Below are 15,716 nucleotides of genomic sequence, written 5' to 3'. Positions count from 1 at the left end.
ATCTTTTCAAATCAAACAAGCAAACAACTGGATCCACAATTTATATTACCTATTAATTTTTCCTATATTAAACATCTACCATAGTTGAAACCCATTAGAGTATTTAATCATTCCAAATAAAGTTTATAAAATCACCTCCACAATAGGTAGCTGCCTTTTTGATTTTCTTCCTTTAACTAAACGAACTTAATGCTTAAGATTTTCCACTTTGGGCTCTAGCAGTACTTAGTGCTACACTCATATTCCAGACTTTTTTAGTTATAGAAAAGGAATGTACCCTTTTTGTATTCTTTCAGAACACTGTTGAAAGGCAATATCACCTACCACGTTAGGTACTTTCTTGTAAGGACTACTCTATTGCATGTATCTCAAGTTCATTTTATAAAAGTCACACATTAACTCATCATCATTGTGTGTTCCATTAGAATAAGATTTCTTAACCAGGAATTACCAGAAAGTCTTGAGGAGGGGTAAGGGGTGGGGGAGTCATCAATGAAGGCCCCCATGTTGTGAGTCCCAGGATTTTTCTGAAAAGAAAACCATAGCTTTAGCAGATGTGCAAATGGGTCTATGATCCTCCACACCTCCAAAATTTTAAGAATCACCTCACTGGATTCTCTTACTTTATAAAGCTTTAATGTATGAGACTGGTCAGTATAATTTGACATCATCCAGTATTTAATCCTGTTTTCCAAAGTTCTGGCACCTCTAGTAATTTTATAAGCAGAATTAGACAAATCAATTCTACTTTTGTATTTTGATACAATTATTTTTTTTTTTAAGATTTTATTTGTCAGAGAGAGAGAAAGAGCACACCAGCTGGGGGAATGGCAAGCAGAGGGAGAAGCAGGCTCCTCACTGAGCAAGGAGCCCTTTGCAGGACTCGATCCTAGGACCCTGGTATCATGACCTGAGCCAAAGGCAGATGCTTAACTGACTGAGCCACCCAGCGTCCCTTTAGGATAGAATTAAACATACATTTCTAGCACTTAAAAGATTTTAAGTGTTGTCAAATATATTTGGATTATATCTTAACCATAGTACTTCACACAATTCATGATTTTAAATAAAAACAAATTAAATCACATCTGAATTTCTAAGCCTAAATATATTGTGATAGTAACACTTGCAATTGTTTCAAAATTACTGAAAAGCATGTCATTTTCTTTAAATGAACTTAGTGTAAAAGGCAGCAAAGAGGTCCTTATAAGGAATATCTGTACCTGGTGACTTGGTCACCAGCATTCAGCAAACTTGGCAAAACCTAGAACACAGCAGTAAGCTCTGTGAGAGGCCGGTGAGGCTGGAACATAACCAGTGGAAGACGATCAATGAAGGTACTGTCACAGCAATTGGAATCACGAACAGTGATACCACACAAAGTATGCAACATACATCTGAAAATGAGACATTCCAATTTTTTTGCAAAGCAAAAATCTCCACTTTAATAAATTGATGACACCAGCGGAGATAGGCAGAACCCAAGTGGTGCGGTGAGGTCAGGAAACTACAGGACCCCATCAGTAAGCTAAGTGGTTCCTAAATGGAAACCCCTGCCTCTGAATGTGTTGCCCCTCTGCTAAAATTCTGGAGAGCAACAGACATGAAGATCCACAACAGAAACTGAATCCAGACCAACACAGTGGCTTTCAAAGGGTGGCAGTTATCCCGAAAATACAGCTCTGAAAAAAGCCTCCGCATATTCTTTTTTTTTTTAAGAGATGGAGAGTGCAATGGGGATGGGGTGGGGGTGGACAGAGAGAGGGAGAGAGAGAATCCCAAGCAGGCTCAACCCACTCAGCATGGAGCCGGAGGCTGGGGCTCTGTCTCACAACCCTGAGATGGTCAAAATCAAGAGTCCTCGGCTTAACCAACTAAGCCACCCAAGTGCCCCAAGCCTCCGCATATTCTTTAGGTAAGTGAGCCTAGCAAATCTTTTGGACCGCCACAACTGATTTGTACAAACTGCAACTTCTTGGTTAAGATGCCTTGCAATGTTTTTTTTTTTAATTTCTGGCTGCAAATTTTCCACCTTGGCCAGGATGTCGTGTGGTAGGCACGTGACTGCGTGACTGTGCAACTACGCAGTGTTGGGCCACAATGGTGAGGCCAACGCAGGCCCACCAGGGCAGACCTATGGTGGTGTGCACACCGAGTAGCAACTCCAACGTGCCCTGCACATGTGCCACGGTGGCCAGGGCCCCTAACCACTGCCATGGCCACCCGAGTCAACTGCAGAGACTGACGCCACCACCCACACCAGCAGAGCAATTAATGCCGCCGGTTGAGGTTGGCGCAAGCGGCGGGCCCAAGACCCTGGGCTGCAGTACAGGCAGTAGCCGTGGCCACCTACCACCAAGCCGGCACACATGTCTGCTCTGATCCTTTCTTCCTGATGCTTCTGCACATATAAGCCACATTGCCCAGAGTAGTAAACTAATGGAAGTGACCTGGCTCACAACACTGGGAGAACAAGTTGTTGGCTAAAAACAAATATTCTAATCTCTTCCACTCAAGCCAAGAAGGCGTGAGGTGAGGCCTAGACAAGGATAAGGATGTGAATGTTAGTTATCTTAAAAAAAAAAAACAAAAAAAAACCTTCATGATGAATCGAATGCCTAAATTCAAAACAATTGCTTAGGTTTCATTTACTTACTCTTCTTTTGTCCCAGTGAATATCTACTAATAGCAAATTGCTAAATAGATGCTGAATACTTTTTTTTTTAAGATTTTATTTATTTGACAGAGAGAGCGAGAGAGCACAAGTAGAGGGAACAGTAGAGGGAGAGCGAGAAGCAGGCTCCCCGCCAAGCAGGGAGCCCGATGCGGGGCTCGATCCCAGGGCCCTAGGATCATGACCTGAGCCGAAGGCAGACGCTTAACCATCTGAGCCAGCCAGGCGCCCCAATAGATGCTGAATACTTAACTATAAACAGACATATATAGTTCCTAGCCTTATGCAAGTTGAATAAATAGGCAATGAATGACAAGTCACTGCTACACGGGGTACCAAACGAAAAGTGCATGCATGGCACCAGGATGTACAAAGCAAGCTATTAAGGGGGTTTTGGGGACAGATAATTCACCTCTACAATGAGACCTGCAGCATGAATAAGACTAAGTGGGCCCAGGGGGAGGAAAGACTGCTCTTAACAAAACAGCATGGGCAGGGGCACCTGGGTGGCTGAGTTGAGCGTCTGCCTTCGGCTGGGGTCATGATCTGGAGGTCCTGGGATGGAGTCCCATGTCCAGCTCCCTGCTGGGCGGGAGCCTGCTTCTCCCTCTCCTCCCTGCTTGTGCTCTCTTGCTATCTCTGTCACTGTCTCTCTCTCTCTCTCACAAAAAAAAAAGATAAAAAAAAAAAAAAAAAGAAAAAAAACAGCATGGGCAAAAGTAGCAAGATGAATTACAAGGAAATGAAAGAAAATTCAGAAGAGATGAAACTAGAAACCACAGGGCTCTTTAAAGACCAAACATCTTGAGGAGTTTGAACTCCATCTTAAATGCAGTGGGGAGTCATATAAGTGCTTCATACTCAATCATATTTGCTTTGTCAAATATCACTCTATGAAGAACACAAGGGAGTGGAGTTTGCGCTCAGAGTAGGTACTGGTACACAGTTCATAGAAAGAGATTAGATATTTGGCTGTAGGGAATATAGTGGGGGTTTGGACGTGAAAAAAATACTTAAAAGGTAGAATTGACAGGACTGGGTGACTGACGGCATGGAAAGGGTGAGGGAGAATAAAAAAATCAATAAGGAAAACTTCCCGGACTTCTGGGTCAGTAGCCGTATGGATGCCAGTGCCATTTCCCGAGGGTTAAAGAGCCAGAGGTGGCCAGACAAAGAACCTGGAGCTGAATATTTCAGATATCTGGAACTTCCAAAATGTGCTTCCTATTTTGGCTTTAAAGGCCCTACCAGAATCCTCTGTGCAGCAGGTCGATTGCTTGAGCGGGCAAACAATCAAGGAGAGTCTTCTCACAAGAGGGAGCCCACGAGTACAGTCTCAAAGACGGGAAGCTGCTAGACTAAAGTAACAGGAAGTTTTTGAATGCCCTAAAATACGCACCCTTAAAGATCTCGCAGCGGCTCCACCCCTAAAAGCCAACGACTCTGAGCAAAAAAGTGCCGGCAGGTCAACGTGCAGACTAGTGACTCCGCCCTCCCGGGACCTGGGAGCAGTAGACACACTCCGGATGTGAACGCTCGGAGTGAGTCACGTGAGGTAGCGCAGTAGGGCGGGACTCTGCTGCGTCCTTCGCAGCGCCGTCGCCTCACGTGACTACCTGTCAGCCAGCCAATGGGTGAGCGCGGCGGAGAATTTCGAATGTGGCCGTGTTAGCCGGCGGGCGACAGTAGACTGAACCTAGACCCGGAGGGACCGAAGCGCGGGATACACCGGCCGAACCGCCTCGCGGAACCTTGGAATGTAAGGAGGAGGGCGACAGCTGCGGCAGAAGTGGTGGCCGAGGTACTGTTTTGGCCGTACCTGTGGGAGGAGGGTTTCCGGGCCTTCTTCCGGCAACCCCCACCCCCGGACTTTACCTGAGCCCACCCGAGAAAGAGGAGGCCACAGGTTTTTCAGGTGTGGAACAGGGGTGTTGTGATCCCTGTTCCTCTATTTTCAGGGGTCTCTCTGTCGTTCCAAGTTCGGTGTCCAAAAGCTCAGGCTGTGGAGTGCGATTGATCCGGTGCCTTTCTGTGTTCATCCACCCGACTTGCGCTTTCCGACGCTCCAATTTCCTCTTAACTACTGGGGTGCCCTAACCTCCTGCCTTGCAGAATTTTGTGGATTAAGTGATGTGTAAAAGCATTTACAGTAGTTAAAAGCCAGGCTTAATGTAAGGGCACACAAACTGGCAGCTGTTCTTTGTGCCGCGCGATACCGTTGACCTCGTTTTGCTTCTTCGGTTATCCTGGAGAAGCCAGCACTCATCAGTGTCCCACCTTGCTGCTTCAGCAGCAGGAATGATGAAAGAATTATGACGGAGATCAAATATTCCAGGTTCGTCTGAATCCAGACCCTTTACCTGAATACACACGGACTCTCATCCCACACTGACCTGTTTTCATTCGCTCCCCCCCCACCACACCCCCTGTTAATATCATCGGCCTAGACAGCGAACTTCTGATACGGCAAATTTCTTTGGTGATTTTAAGTTGGTTAAAGGTAATGAAGTTTTTTAGGTAAGGCTTTGCTAAACCAACTTGATCAGTTACTTAATCTGTATGGCTCTCAAACATCTCCAGTTCGAACTTCAAAACTTCCATTGTGATACATTGTCTTATAGAACCCACTTAACATTAGTGCTTTAAAAAAAAATAGTTGTGCCTGCTCTACTAGAAACATCTCAGTATATGTTGTATCTACACTGTCAGAGAGAAAATAATGAGATTTACAATATCTGTATTTCACACCCCCAGACACTGTTTAGAGGAAATTAAGTTAAGGCCTGGAGAAAATACTCAAGAAAACGTAAGATTCAGTAAAATATTTGACTAACTTAGAGGAGATGGAGGTATCTTTTGTAGTGTATATGTAGTTGTAGGAAACAATTTTTTTTTACAATTTTAAGATCTGCAAAGTGCAATCTAGGGTAAAAGATATTCATGAAAAGTAGTTTGATATGCTTAGTAGCAGAATATTGAAGCAAATCTAATTTGCTGCATTGAAAGATTTGAGTATATTTATGTATTAATACACCCAGTAGCATATGCCACTATCAGCAGTTGTTTTGCTACTTTTAACTATGTAGAACAATCATTATTTAATGTGTTGTTTGCTATATTCATGACTTACTAGGAGCTAGCAGACCTGAGTTTTAAAAATAACTTTGAGAAAACTGGCATGTTCCCCTGCCTCAGTTCCTATTCTTTCTAGCTCTATAATTGTTATAGTAGCCTATTAAAATTGTATATAGTGCTACATAGTTTAATTAAACCTCTGAAGATCACCTTGACTTTCTTGAGAGTATGTGCTATATCTTAAGTATTGGCTTAAAAGAGTGTGGAAGAAAGAGTTAATCAAGTGACCTAAACTGATAAATTAATAATATAGAGCAGAACTGGAAAACAAAGCCCACATATATGATTACCTCTGAACTAATGCTGTAAGTCTAGTAAACACTAAAACACTAAATGTTAGTCATAAACATTGTCTGTAGGAAACATAAATAATAATAACATCAAAATATAATATTAAGTATTTCCCATAATGCCTAGTATATAGTAAGCCCCCAGTGAGTATTTGTTCAAGAATAAATAGTGGCGGGTGGGGGGATGGGTTAGCCTGGTGATGGGTATTAAAGAGGGCACGTTCTGCGTGGAGCACTGGGTGTTATGCACAAACAATGAATCATGGAACACTACATCAAAAACTAATGATGTATGGTGATTAACATAACAATAAAAAATTAAAATTATAAAAAAAAGAATAAATAGTGGCATATTACAGAGTCTTTGGGGTGAAATGCATACTTATTAACCTTGCTTATAAAGTACCTGAAGAGGCTAATATTATGCCAAAATATTAATGAGATTTTTAAAAGCTGCAAAATCTAAGTTATTACTAGGTTAGCCATCTTCTTTAAGCTAACGCTACAGTTACTACCTCTATTTAATCCGTTCTCTATGAACAACCTGTGTTTTCAATCTTGTTTTATATTTGATGATATTATCTCTTAGAAAACTTACTTTTTATTGTTTTAAATTCCCAGGCAGAAGATGGCCAAGGAAAGGTGCCTTAAAAAGTCCTTTCAAGACAGTCTTGAAGACATAAAGAAACGGATGAAAGAGAAAAGGAATAAAAATTTGGCAGAGATTGGCAAACGAAAGTCTTTTATAACTGCGCCATGCCAAATAATCTGTAAGAGATTTTCATGTCCTTTTGCATCACTTTTTAAGTTTAGATTTAATACATAATAAAAAAAATGTTATCCTCTTTTAGCCAACACTTCTACACTGCTAAAAAACTACCAAGACAACAACAGAATGTTAGTTTTAGCTTTGGAAAATGAAAAATCCAAAGTGAGAGAAGCCCAAGATATCATCCTCCAACTGAGAAAAGAATGTTACTACCTCACATGTCAGCTACATGCATTGAAAGAGAAACTAACTGCACGACAAACAGAAGAAACTGCTCAGGTATTTTTATTACAAATGGTGAATTTCTTAGGAAAAAATGTGACAGCCATGAATTGGTAATTTAGAACAATTATGTTATTTAAACTAATTACTCATAGCTCTGTTATTAGTGAATTGATTAAAACATCTCTCACCAGTTAAGAAAACTTAAAGCACATACGTGATTGAGGCTTGAGCTTGTATAACTTGGTTCTAAAAGCAGGTAGCAAGACAAGGTACAGAAGAACTAGTTTAGCCTATTGCACTGCTGGTCCCTTCGACTGTTCAGCTAAGTGAATCAAAGATAGCTAAAGGTCTAAAAGTGTTACTTGATGCAGACTAGTCCAGAAGTTTTAATCAGTGGTATAAATCTTACCTTTTCTATGTAGTTTTGTTACATATAGTAAGGTTTTATAAGAACTACCTTAATTTGGGCGGGGGGTATTTAAGTGCTTTTTGAAGAGTCATTTTTACTATGACTTGGTTAAATAAGGAAAACTATACATTAACTGGGTATTAACAGAAACAGTTTACTTTCTTCCTGGTTGGCCATCTGTTTGCTATGCTGGTGAAGACAGTTGTGTTGGCACTTAGGCCAGGAAACCAGAGAAGAAAGCCAGACCATAGTGATTAGGGGATATAGACTCAGGAAAGGAATAAAGTCACCTCTCTGCTGACAGGGGGAATCAGTGAAAGAGTTCTTGCTTCCCTGCACCTAAGATATTTTTTTCTGTGTATGACACACAGAGTGTACATACATATATATGCAATACATGCATATACAGTGTAGCAGAGAATTACCTATAAAGATTTGATATAATTTCCTTCATTGTGAGGGTTAGATTATTTTAAAAAGGGTTTTTTTTTTTCCTTCAGAATATAATCTTTCCTAATTTTTTTTCTTTTCCTTGTTTAGTCAACTAGTGAGGAAAAAAAAAAATCCCTCCAAAGACATTTGAATCTTCCTTTTCCCTTTCCTAAGTTTTTGGTGGAATCACATATAGAATAGTGAAAAATGAGTACCTGATAAGATAATCACAAAAACAGTGGGAAAAATTCTATTATTGCAGGCCTTTTGACATTTTTCAATGATTTTTGAGTATTAAAACATATTATTAGTTGCTGGGCAAAAGTGTTCTTAGCATTTAAAACATCTAAATTTGTTTTCTGCCATATACTTGCTACATGTGTCACTCTCTCTCAACCATCATTCTATACTCCTGCTTCCATGCTTATCAAGTCAATTTATCAGTGATGGAAAAGCTTAAAATGTTTTAATAAGAAGAATGTTTTTCTTGCCTGACAATAGTTAGCTTATAGGGATTAATCACAAAGTAATTTCTAATAGCCTTTTCTTCCCTAAATTTTATAATGAATCTTTTTAATAACTTGTTATTAAATTATATTATTCTGGGGACGCCTGGGTGGCTCAGTCAGTTAAGCGTCTGCCTTTGGCTCAGGTCATGATCTTAGTGTTGTGGGATCGAGTCCTGCATTGGGCTCTGTGCTCAGCGGGGAGTCTGCTTTTCCCTCTGACCTTCCCCCCTCTTGTGCTCTTTCTCTCTCTCAAATAAATAAATAAAATCTTTAAAAAAAAGTCTAAAAAATAAAAATAAATTATATCATTCTGTAGTTAAATATTCTCCTTTATTTACCTTCAGTAATACTACTATTTAAATTTAGAACATGAGCTATCCTGAAAATAAATTGAAGACTTTTAACAGGATTAAATTTCTAGTTGTTTTGTTTCTCTTGAACAGTTTTAACCTATCGTAATGTCAGCATCTTATATGTGCATCAAATTAAAAAAAACAGCTAATTAGAGTGATCTCTAAGGAATCTGTCTGGAGCTTTCACCTTCCTGATACAAATCTCCAAATCTGCCTGTGTCTATGCTGTTCTTCATCTTTCCTCCTGTCACAGTGGCAGAAGTACCTCTGCTCCTATGGAAGGCTGAGCCCTCCCCTGTGCATCAGATTCCCTTTTTCTCATCTCTAGGACTTTGCTCCTAAAAGTTTGTGCTCTTTCAACAGGTATTTCCCTCTTGGCTGAATCATTCTAGCCATCATACAAATGTGCTTTAGTATCTCTTCCCTTAAGAGGAAAAGAAAATAAATGAAACCTCTCCTGGTTTCATATCCCTCTACTCATTTTTCTGCTTCCCTTCACAGCAGAACTTTAGCAGAGAGAACAATGCACTTACTGTCTTCACTTCCTCAGCTTCCATTTACATTTGAACTTACTCTTACCTGGCTTTTATCCCCATCGTTCTATGGTCACTGTGCCAGGTGCCCACAACCCCCATTTTTAGTGGCCACTTTTTCTTCTTGACCTTGAAGTAATAAACAACATACTTTGATCTCTCAGCTTTCTTACTATCATACTCTCCTGGTTGTCTTACCTTTCTGACCGTTCCATGTCAGCCTCCTTTGCTCGCTTCTTCTTTACTTTCAAATGTCAATTGTCCTAGGCCCATCTTATCTTCTCCCCCTCCCATGGCTTTAAATACTATCTGTCTGCTGATGACTTCCAAATTTATAGCTCAACACACACACACAACTACTTTTTGATATATCTACTTAAATACTTATAAAGGATCTCAAACACATTTTGTACAAAGTACAACTCTTTATTTTCCCTCTTCCAAAGATATTGTATACTTCTGCCTCGTCTGGAGTCCTATTCATCTCATAAAACAACCTATCCATTTGCTCAAGTCAACCAAAGAGGCTTCCCTCTCCCTCACTGTCCCCACCTCCACCCCTATTCAGTCTCAGCACACTTTGTTCTCTTAACACCTTCCACTGGGCTTTACCTCTGTAGCCATAGGACTCAAGTCCTAGCTAATATGAATGTCTTGCTAGATTTACTACAATGACTTCCTAACTCCTGCTCTTGGCCCCTTTCAATCCATGTTTCACACAGTGGCCAGACTGATCTTCTTAAAACTTAGATCATTTTACTTTCCTGCTTAACATTTACATGACTTCCCATCACACTTAGACTAAAATCCAAACTCATGACTCCCAAGCTCCACATTATGTGGCCTCTGTGCGCACATGCCGTACTGTTCTCACTATGAGACAGGTCATAGATGACTCCAGCTACAATGGCCTTTCTTTTCTAAACACAGCAAGGTTTTTCCTACACCATGACTTTTGTATTTGCTGTTTCTACCACTTTTTCTTTCCCTGCTCTTTCAATGGCTGGCTCCTCTGCATTCTTTAGATTTCAGATGAAAGTCACCCTAAGAGAACCCTCCAAACTCAAGTACTCTGTCACTTCAAGTCTGAGTATTTCCTTCATAGCAATTTATCAATATCTGAGATAATTATTTATATATCGCTTTCCCTTCATTTTAAATTTTTCTGTCCCTACACTAGAATGTAAGCTTTATGAGGGTTGGACTTAAATCTATTTTTAAGCTGCTATAGATCTAGTTCCTAGAACAGAGCCTGACACCATATAGAGTGCTCATATGTTTTTATTGTTAAATAAATGAATACTTTGTTATGAATATTTCAATTGTACCACCGTTTTCTTTGTTTTAATATATTAACAGAACCAGGAAATATGTCCCTCTGGAATGGACTCCAATAGTGACAACAACTCTGGGGATTTATTTGTGAAGTTAGTATCAAATTTCATTATTGGGGGGTGGGAGGGATGGGGTGGCTGGATGATGGACATTGGAGAGGGTATGTGCTACGGTGAGCGCTGTGAATTGTGTAAGACTGGTGAATCACAGACCTGTACCCCTGAAACAAATATTATATTTTAATAAAAAAAATTTCATTATTATGATTACTAATATCAAGAAAGACTTAATTCTGTGATGCATTTATGAAAGAAAATTTGCATAATATAGATTCTTGTGTTTGGAGTTTGATGTTTTCTCTACTAAAAATGTATTTGAAAAAATGTGATACATTGATATTGTTACATTTAGCCGAGCCAAAACTTTGTTATGTTTATTTTTTTGATGTCTAGGAATAAGGTAGTTATTTAAATATAACTGAATTTTTTCAGTTATATTTTTCTTAGATATGTTTTTATTCTAAGGATTGGGTATTCAAATGACGGTATTTTGCCAGTACTACAAATAGTCTGGTTTAGAAATGAAATATAATAAAACATCATGTTTAACACAGCTATCACCCTGTCTTGCTAATCCAGTTCATTCCTAAATATAGTCAGACCCCCATATACCGTCCTCCCCTTCTGTTAGATCAAGTATACTTTGCTTATGAATTACTGAGATGTAATTATACATAGTAAAATGCACAGATCTTAATTACACAGTTTAATGAGTTTGACTAACGTATACACCTGTGGAACCAAAATCTCAATTGTGATAGAGAGCACTGCTGTCACTCTAGCTGGGCTTTCTTAGTTTCAGCATTATTGACACCTTAGGCCAGATCATCCTTTGTTGTGGAGGGCTATCCTAAGCATTGTGGGACATTTAGCAGCATCCTTGGCCTCTACCACTAAATGTCAGTGGCACTTCCCTCCGCCAGTTATGAGAAGCAAAAATGTCTCCAGACAGTGCCACGTATCCATGTAATTATCCCCAATTAGAACCATTGCCATAAGCCATCTCCTCCTATCCCTTTCAAGTCTATGCCCTTCTCTTCACAAAAGTAATCACTAAGATGCTTTCTATCCCCACATTAATTTTAATCATGAATAGTTGAAAATAGTTGAACTGTAAGATCTGACAAAATATTTATGTAATGGTCAAAAAGTAAGATAGGGTAATTGACTTTTTATAAGAGTCCTGAAATTGTTAGTTACCATAACTGTTACCTAAACCTGTATTTAATTTTCAATGTCTAGAGGGAAAAATTCTCTATAGGGAATAAAGAATAAAATTAGGGTAAAACAGCCAGTAATGGTATTAAAGCATAAAGAAAATTGTTTCATGAGCCAAAGGGGGACAAGATTTTTAAAATAAATAGGATTAACTTTAGAGGGGTCAGTAGTTAGGCATCATAAAAATATAAACTACTAAGAAAAGAAAAAAGATCATAGCTCAGCTAATGATGAAGCAGGCTGATAAAGAGTTGAGTAATCAAATTGCATTTCTATAATAGATTTTATGAGTCAATACCGAATGGCTGTTTCTCCAGGTAAATGAAATTATGAGTTATGGCATGTCTTCATTGGTAAGGTAGTTCTTCCAGTGGGAGTTGAATGTCAGTCATAACAAACCAGCCTCCATATAATCAGCATAAATGTTTTTTTTCTTTGAAACTGAACAGATACACTGATTTAAAATAGAATTATGAAATGATACTAAAGAGAAAATTTTAATTTTAAGAAAATCTTAAATTTGTTTTTATTATAAAATTGTTAAATAAATTTCTATTTTTCATTGGCTAGACAAGTTCCTCTTCAGGAAGCTCACCTTCCAGGACAAGGAGAATCATTCCAAATAGAAGGTAATTCAAGGAAAAATCTAAAAATACTATTAAGGGCAAGATGAGATCTTTGGGAACAAGTAACAAATTTCTCTAGTATTTTTTTAACTTTTTAAAATTTGCTCATCTGGCATTCTTCTGCTCAAAGCAAATCTGTTTATTTTACACGGAATAATAACAGTTTTAAAATACTTCCATTTATTTTGCCAAATCTATAATCAGCTATAAACGGCTGCAATTTACTGAGCCCTACTATGTGCCAAGCTCTGTGTTAGCCATTTTACATACATTCTGTCACTTGACCCTCACAACAACTTTGGACTGTAGGTACAGTTGGTCCCATTTTATATAGACTCAAAGAAGTAAAGTTCTCACAAGAAGTGGCTCGAATGGTAAAAGCTAGTGTTTAAACTCAAAGCTGACCTCCAAAGCCACGCCATTCTTTCCACTTCTAAATTGACATGTCCCTGTTCTCAAATATCAATCCTTTCTACTTGAACTAAGGGATAGCATTTGAATAAGCAGAACCAAATATCCTCACTTTTCCTAAAAATACAGATTATATTTCTTACCTGAAGGGCTTTGCAATTATCCCAATCTTACTCATTTTCAAAGAACACCTTAGCTCCCACTTTCTCAAGTGTACTTGTACTACTATAAAATAGAGGTTCTTTTCCACTGAATGCCACACACACAGATACATAGAGCCTACTAGTTTTTCCTGAAACCTTTAAATCAGGACACAGAGAACCCCCAGTTAGAATATTTTCAAAGGTTATATAAGAGTCTTTCACAAGTCAGATAGAAGCCATCAATTGATCATTGCCAAATAAATAGATGGCAGTATTAAGTTGCCCAGGTTTGTATTTACTTAGAGCCAATGTGGAGAAACTACAGAATGACTTTTCATCTATTCCATTTTTAATTTTGAGTTCTAAGATTGCTGAAATTGAAGTTTTCATAAAACTATTTTTCTCATTTTTTTTTTAAATTCTCAGAGCAAATACCTGTTTCTCAAGATAGACTGGGATTTGATTTGGATTCAGATGAAGATAAGTCTGCTGATAATGTCTTACCTAGAACTGTATCTGTCCGTAGAAGTTTAAAGAAACATCTCAACAATCTGTGTCAGTTCAATACCTTGGATGATTTTGAAATCAGTCATTTCTCAGCGCAGCCCTTTGAATCTGAAAGATGGGTAGACCCACTAGTAAACATGCACATAACAGAAAATGTAGAACAAAGTGTTTGTCAATGGAATAAGGATCAAATTAACTTATCACCAAAGCTGAATGACCCAGGAAGACCTGCTAAAACAAAAGAAAACATTTTAGAATATAAATTTGAACAAACTGAAAATAAGCATAGAGGTGCACAAGGAAGAAAAGGAGAAGAGAAAAGAAAAACTAACAGAAGGAGAAAATCGAAATCTGTATCAAAGTATAAAGGGAGCAAAAGTGAAAACAAAAAAGCTGTTTCCAAAAAAAAGTTGGATGAATCTGTCATTTCCAGTGATGCTTACAATTTTAACTTGGAAGAGGGTATTCATCTCACTCCTTTCCGACAAAAAATGAGCAATGATTCTAACAGAGAAGAAAACAACAATGAATTTGAAGTGAGCGTCTGTGAATCAAGTGGTTCAGGAGATGATTCTGATGACCTCTATTTGCCCACTTGCAAGTACAGTCAAGATCTCTCCAGTGAATCAGATAGGAGCCCAGTCGCCAGGTCTCGACCTAAAAGAGCACTAAAATACAGGGATGAAAAAGAGATGGAGGATTCTAAGCTTACAAAAACTCCTATAAGTAAGTGATCTACTTATTTGCCTGCATTTTTAATGTTTATAATAAATGATCACTCCTGATGCTTATATGCTATACTTACCATCTGTTTCTCTGGGGGAGATTAGAGACTTGCCATCTGTCTCTGGGGGATGTTCCAGTCTTATTAAACAATGGGGACCTGGGATGGAAATCACAATTGTATGGCTATGACCTACTTTAAGCTAATTTAAATCTTCTTTAAAAACAAATACTACTTTTTACAGAGAAAGCATTTTTACTTTTAGTAAATGAAGCCTTTCGACATAAGGTAAAACTTTTTGGTGGAGTTAGGTTGAATTAAAATATCTTTTATACACTCACCTGAAACAGGCCCTTGAAAATGAAATCAAATTTGAATCCAGTGGCCTGTCATTTTAATGGCTTTGCTTCATATTCAATTTGACAGGAACCATGATTATAAATTGATTCATTCTCGGTAATGAAAGGTGGCTAGACCAAACTTTTTCCTCAGTTGATGGGCTTAGTATTCTTCTCTAAGACATTTGTAAGACATCTAAAAACTGTGGCTTAGAAAAATCTTGCTTTTATTAGATCAAAAGTAGGCATGGTTCAAAAGTTGATGATAGAGCCTGCATCTGCCCACAAAGATTCTTATCTGGAAAATTTAGTGTGGTTAAACTAATTTGTATGGTCAGGTTGTAGCATTCCCAAAACATTGTCATGCTATTTCATTTGATATTCAGAAAAACTCTATGAAGGGGCACCTGGGTGGCTCAGTCAGTTAAGCGTCTGCCTTCAGCTCAGGTCATGATCTCAGAGTCCTGGGATCGAGCCCCACATTGGACTCCCTGTTCAGTGGGAAGCCTGCTTCTCCCTCTCCCCCTGCTTGTGCTCTCTCTGTCAAATAAATTAAAACCTTAAAAAAAACAAAACAAAACTCTATGAAGTGTAGGTACCACCATGTTTATATTGTTTATAAGGAAACTTAAAACCTAAAAAATTTAAATGACTTTCCAAGGTCAACCAGTTAGGCAGTGGTAGTATACAGATGTGTTTTTTTAATATGCTATAATAATGTTACAAAATCAAACAAGATTGGCAAAATGTTGGTAATTATTGAAGCTAGGTAACTGGGGTTCCATTATTATTGTTGTCTCTGTATTTGTGTATCCTTGAAATTTTACACAGTAAGTTTAAAAAAAATTACACTCTAATATAGTGTCACTCAGAGTTTAATCCCCAGATCATCAGCATTACCATTATGTGAAACCTCTTAAAAATGCAGAATCTGAGACCATACCCTTGAATCAGAATCTGCATCTTTTTAACAAGTTCCCCGGGGAATGTGTGTGTGTGTGTGTGTGTGTGTGTGTGTGTGTGTGT

The 15,716-nt window shown here is 38.5% G+C and overlaps 1 protein-coding gene, 1 long non-coding RNA gene and 1 pseudogene across 5 annotated transcripts in view; 1 reads left to right on the top strand and 2 right to left on the bottom strand.

The window, feature by feature from the left end:
• The window catches only part of LOC141374134 (uncharacterized), a 219,918-nt gene extending 215,716 nt beyond the window's left edge, over positions 1-4,202 (bottom strand). Inside the window, exons 1-2 of the long non-coding RNA XR_012380776.1 lie at positions 4,074-4,202; positions 452-527 (exon numbers count right to left, since the gene is read on the bottom strand). This is a non-coding gene — a long non-coding RNA (uncharacterized lncRNA). The remainder of the gene's footprint in view (positions 1-451; positions 528-4,073) is intronic.
• LOC112832310 (cytochrome c oxidase assembly protein COX18, mitochondrial pseudogene) lies at positions 1,159-1,701 on the bottom strand (annotated as a pseudogene).
• SGO1 (shugoshin 1) overlaps positions 2,427-15,716 on the top strand; it is a 16,521-nt gene continuing 3,231 nt past the window's right edge. For 3 of the 4 annotated variants that reach the window (XM_073900806.1, XM_073900802.1, XM_025882921.2), the window contains exons 1-6: positions 4,318-4,475; positions 6,721-6,869; positions 6,951-7,147; positions 10,689-10,756; positions 12,512-12,570; positions 13,548-14,354. In XM_073900806.1, the coding sequence (XP_073756907.1) occupies positions 6,728-6,869; positions 6,951-7,147; positions 10,689-10,756; positions 12,512-12,570; positions 13,548-14,354 (1,273 nt within the window). In that variant the 5' untranslated portion in view covers positions 4,318-4,475; positions 6,721-6,727. Of the gene's footprint in view, positions 2,533-4,317; positions 4,476-6,720; positions 6,870-6,950; positions 7,148-10,688; positions 10,757-12,511; positions 12,571-13,547; positions 14,355-15,716 lie in introns of those variants that run through there. The other variant, XM_073900800.1, reaches the window with a different exon arrangement.

The sequence above is a fragment of the Callorhinus ursinus genome, unplaced genomic scaffold (assembly GCF_003265705.2).
Source record: "Callorhinus ursinus isolate GAN/ISIS: 27379988/994484 unplaced genomic scaffold, GSC_fseal_2.0 scaffold1, whole genome shotgun sequence".
Taxonomy (NCBI): Eukaryota; Metazoa; Chordata; class Mammalia; order Carnivora; family Otariidae; genus Callorhinus; species Callorhinus ursinus.
The sequence above is the reverse complement of the archived record's forward strand: the minus strand, read 5'-3'. Positions and strand labels throughout refer to the sequence as shown.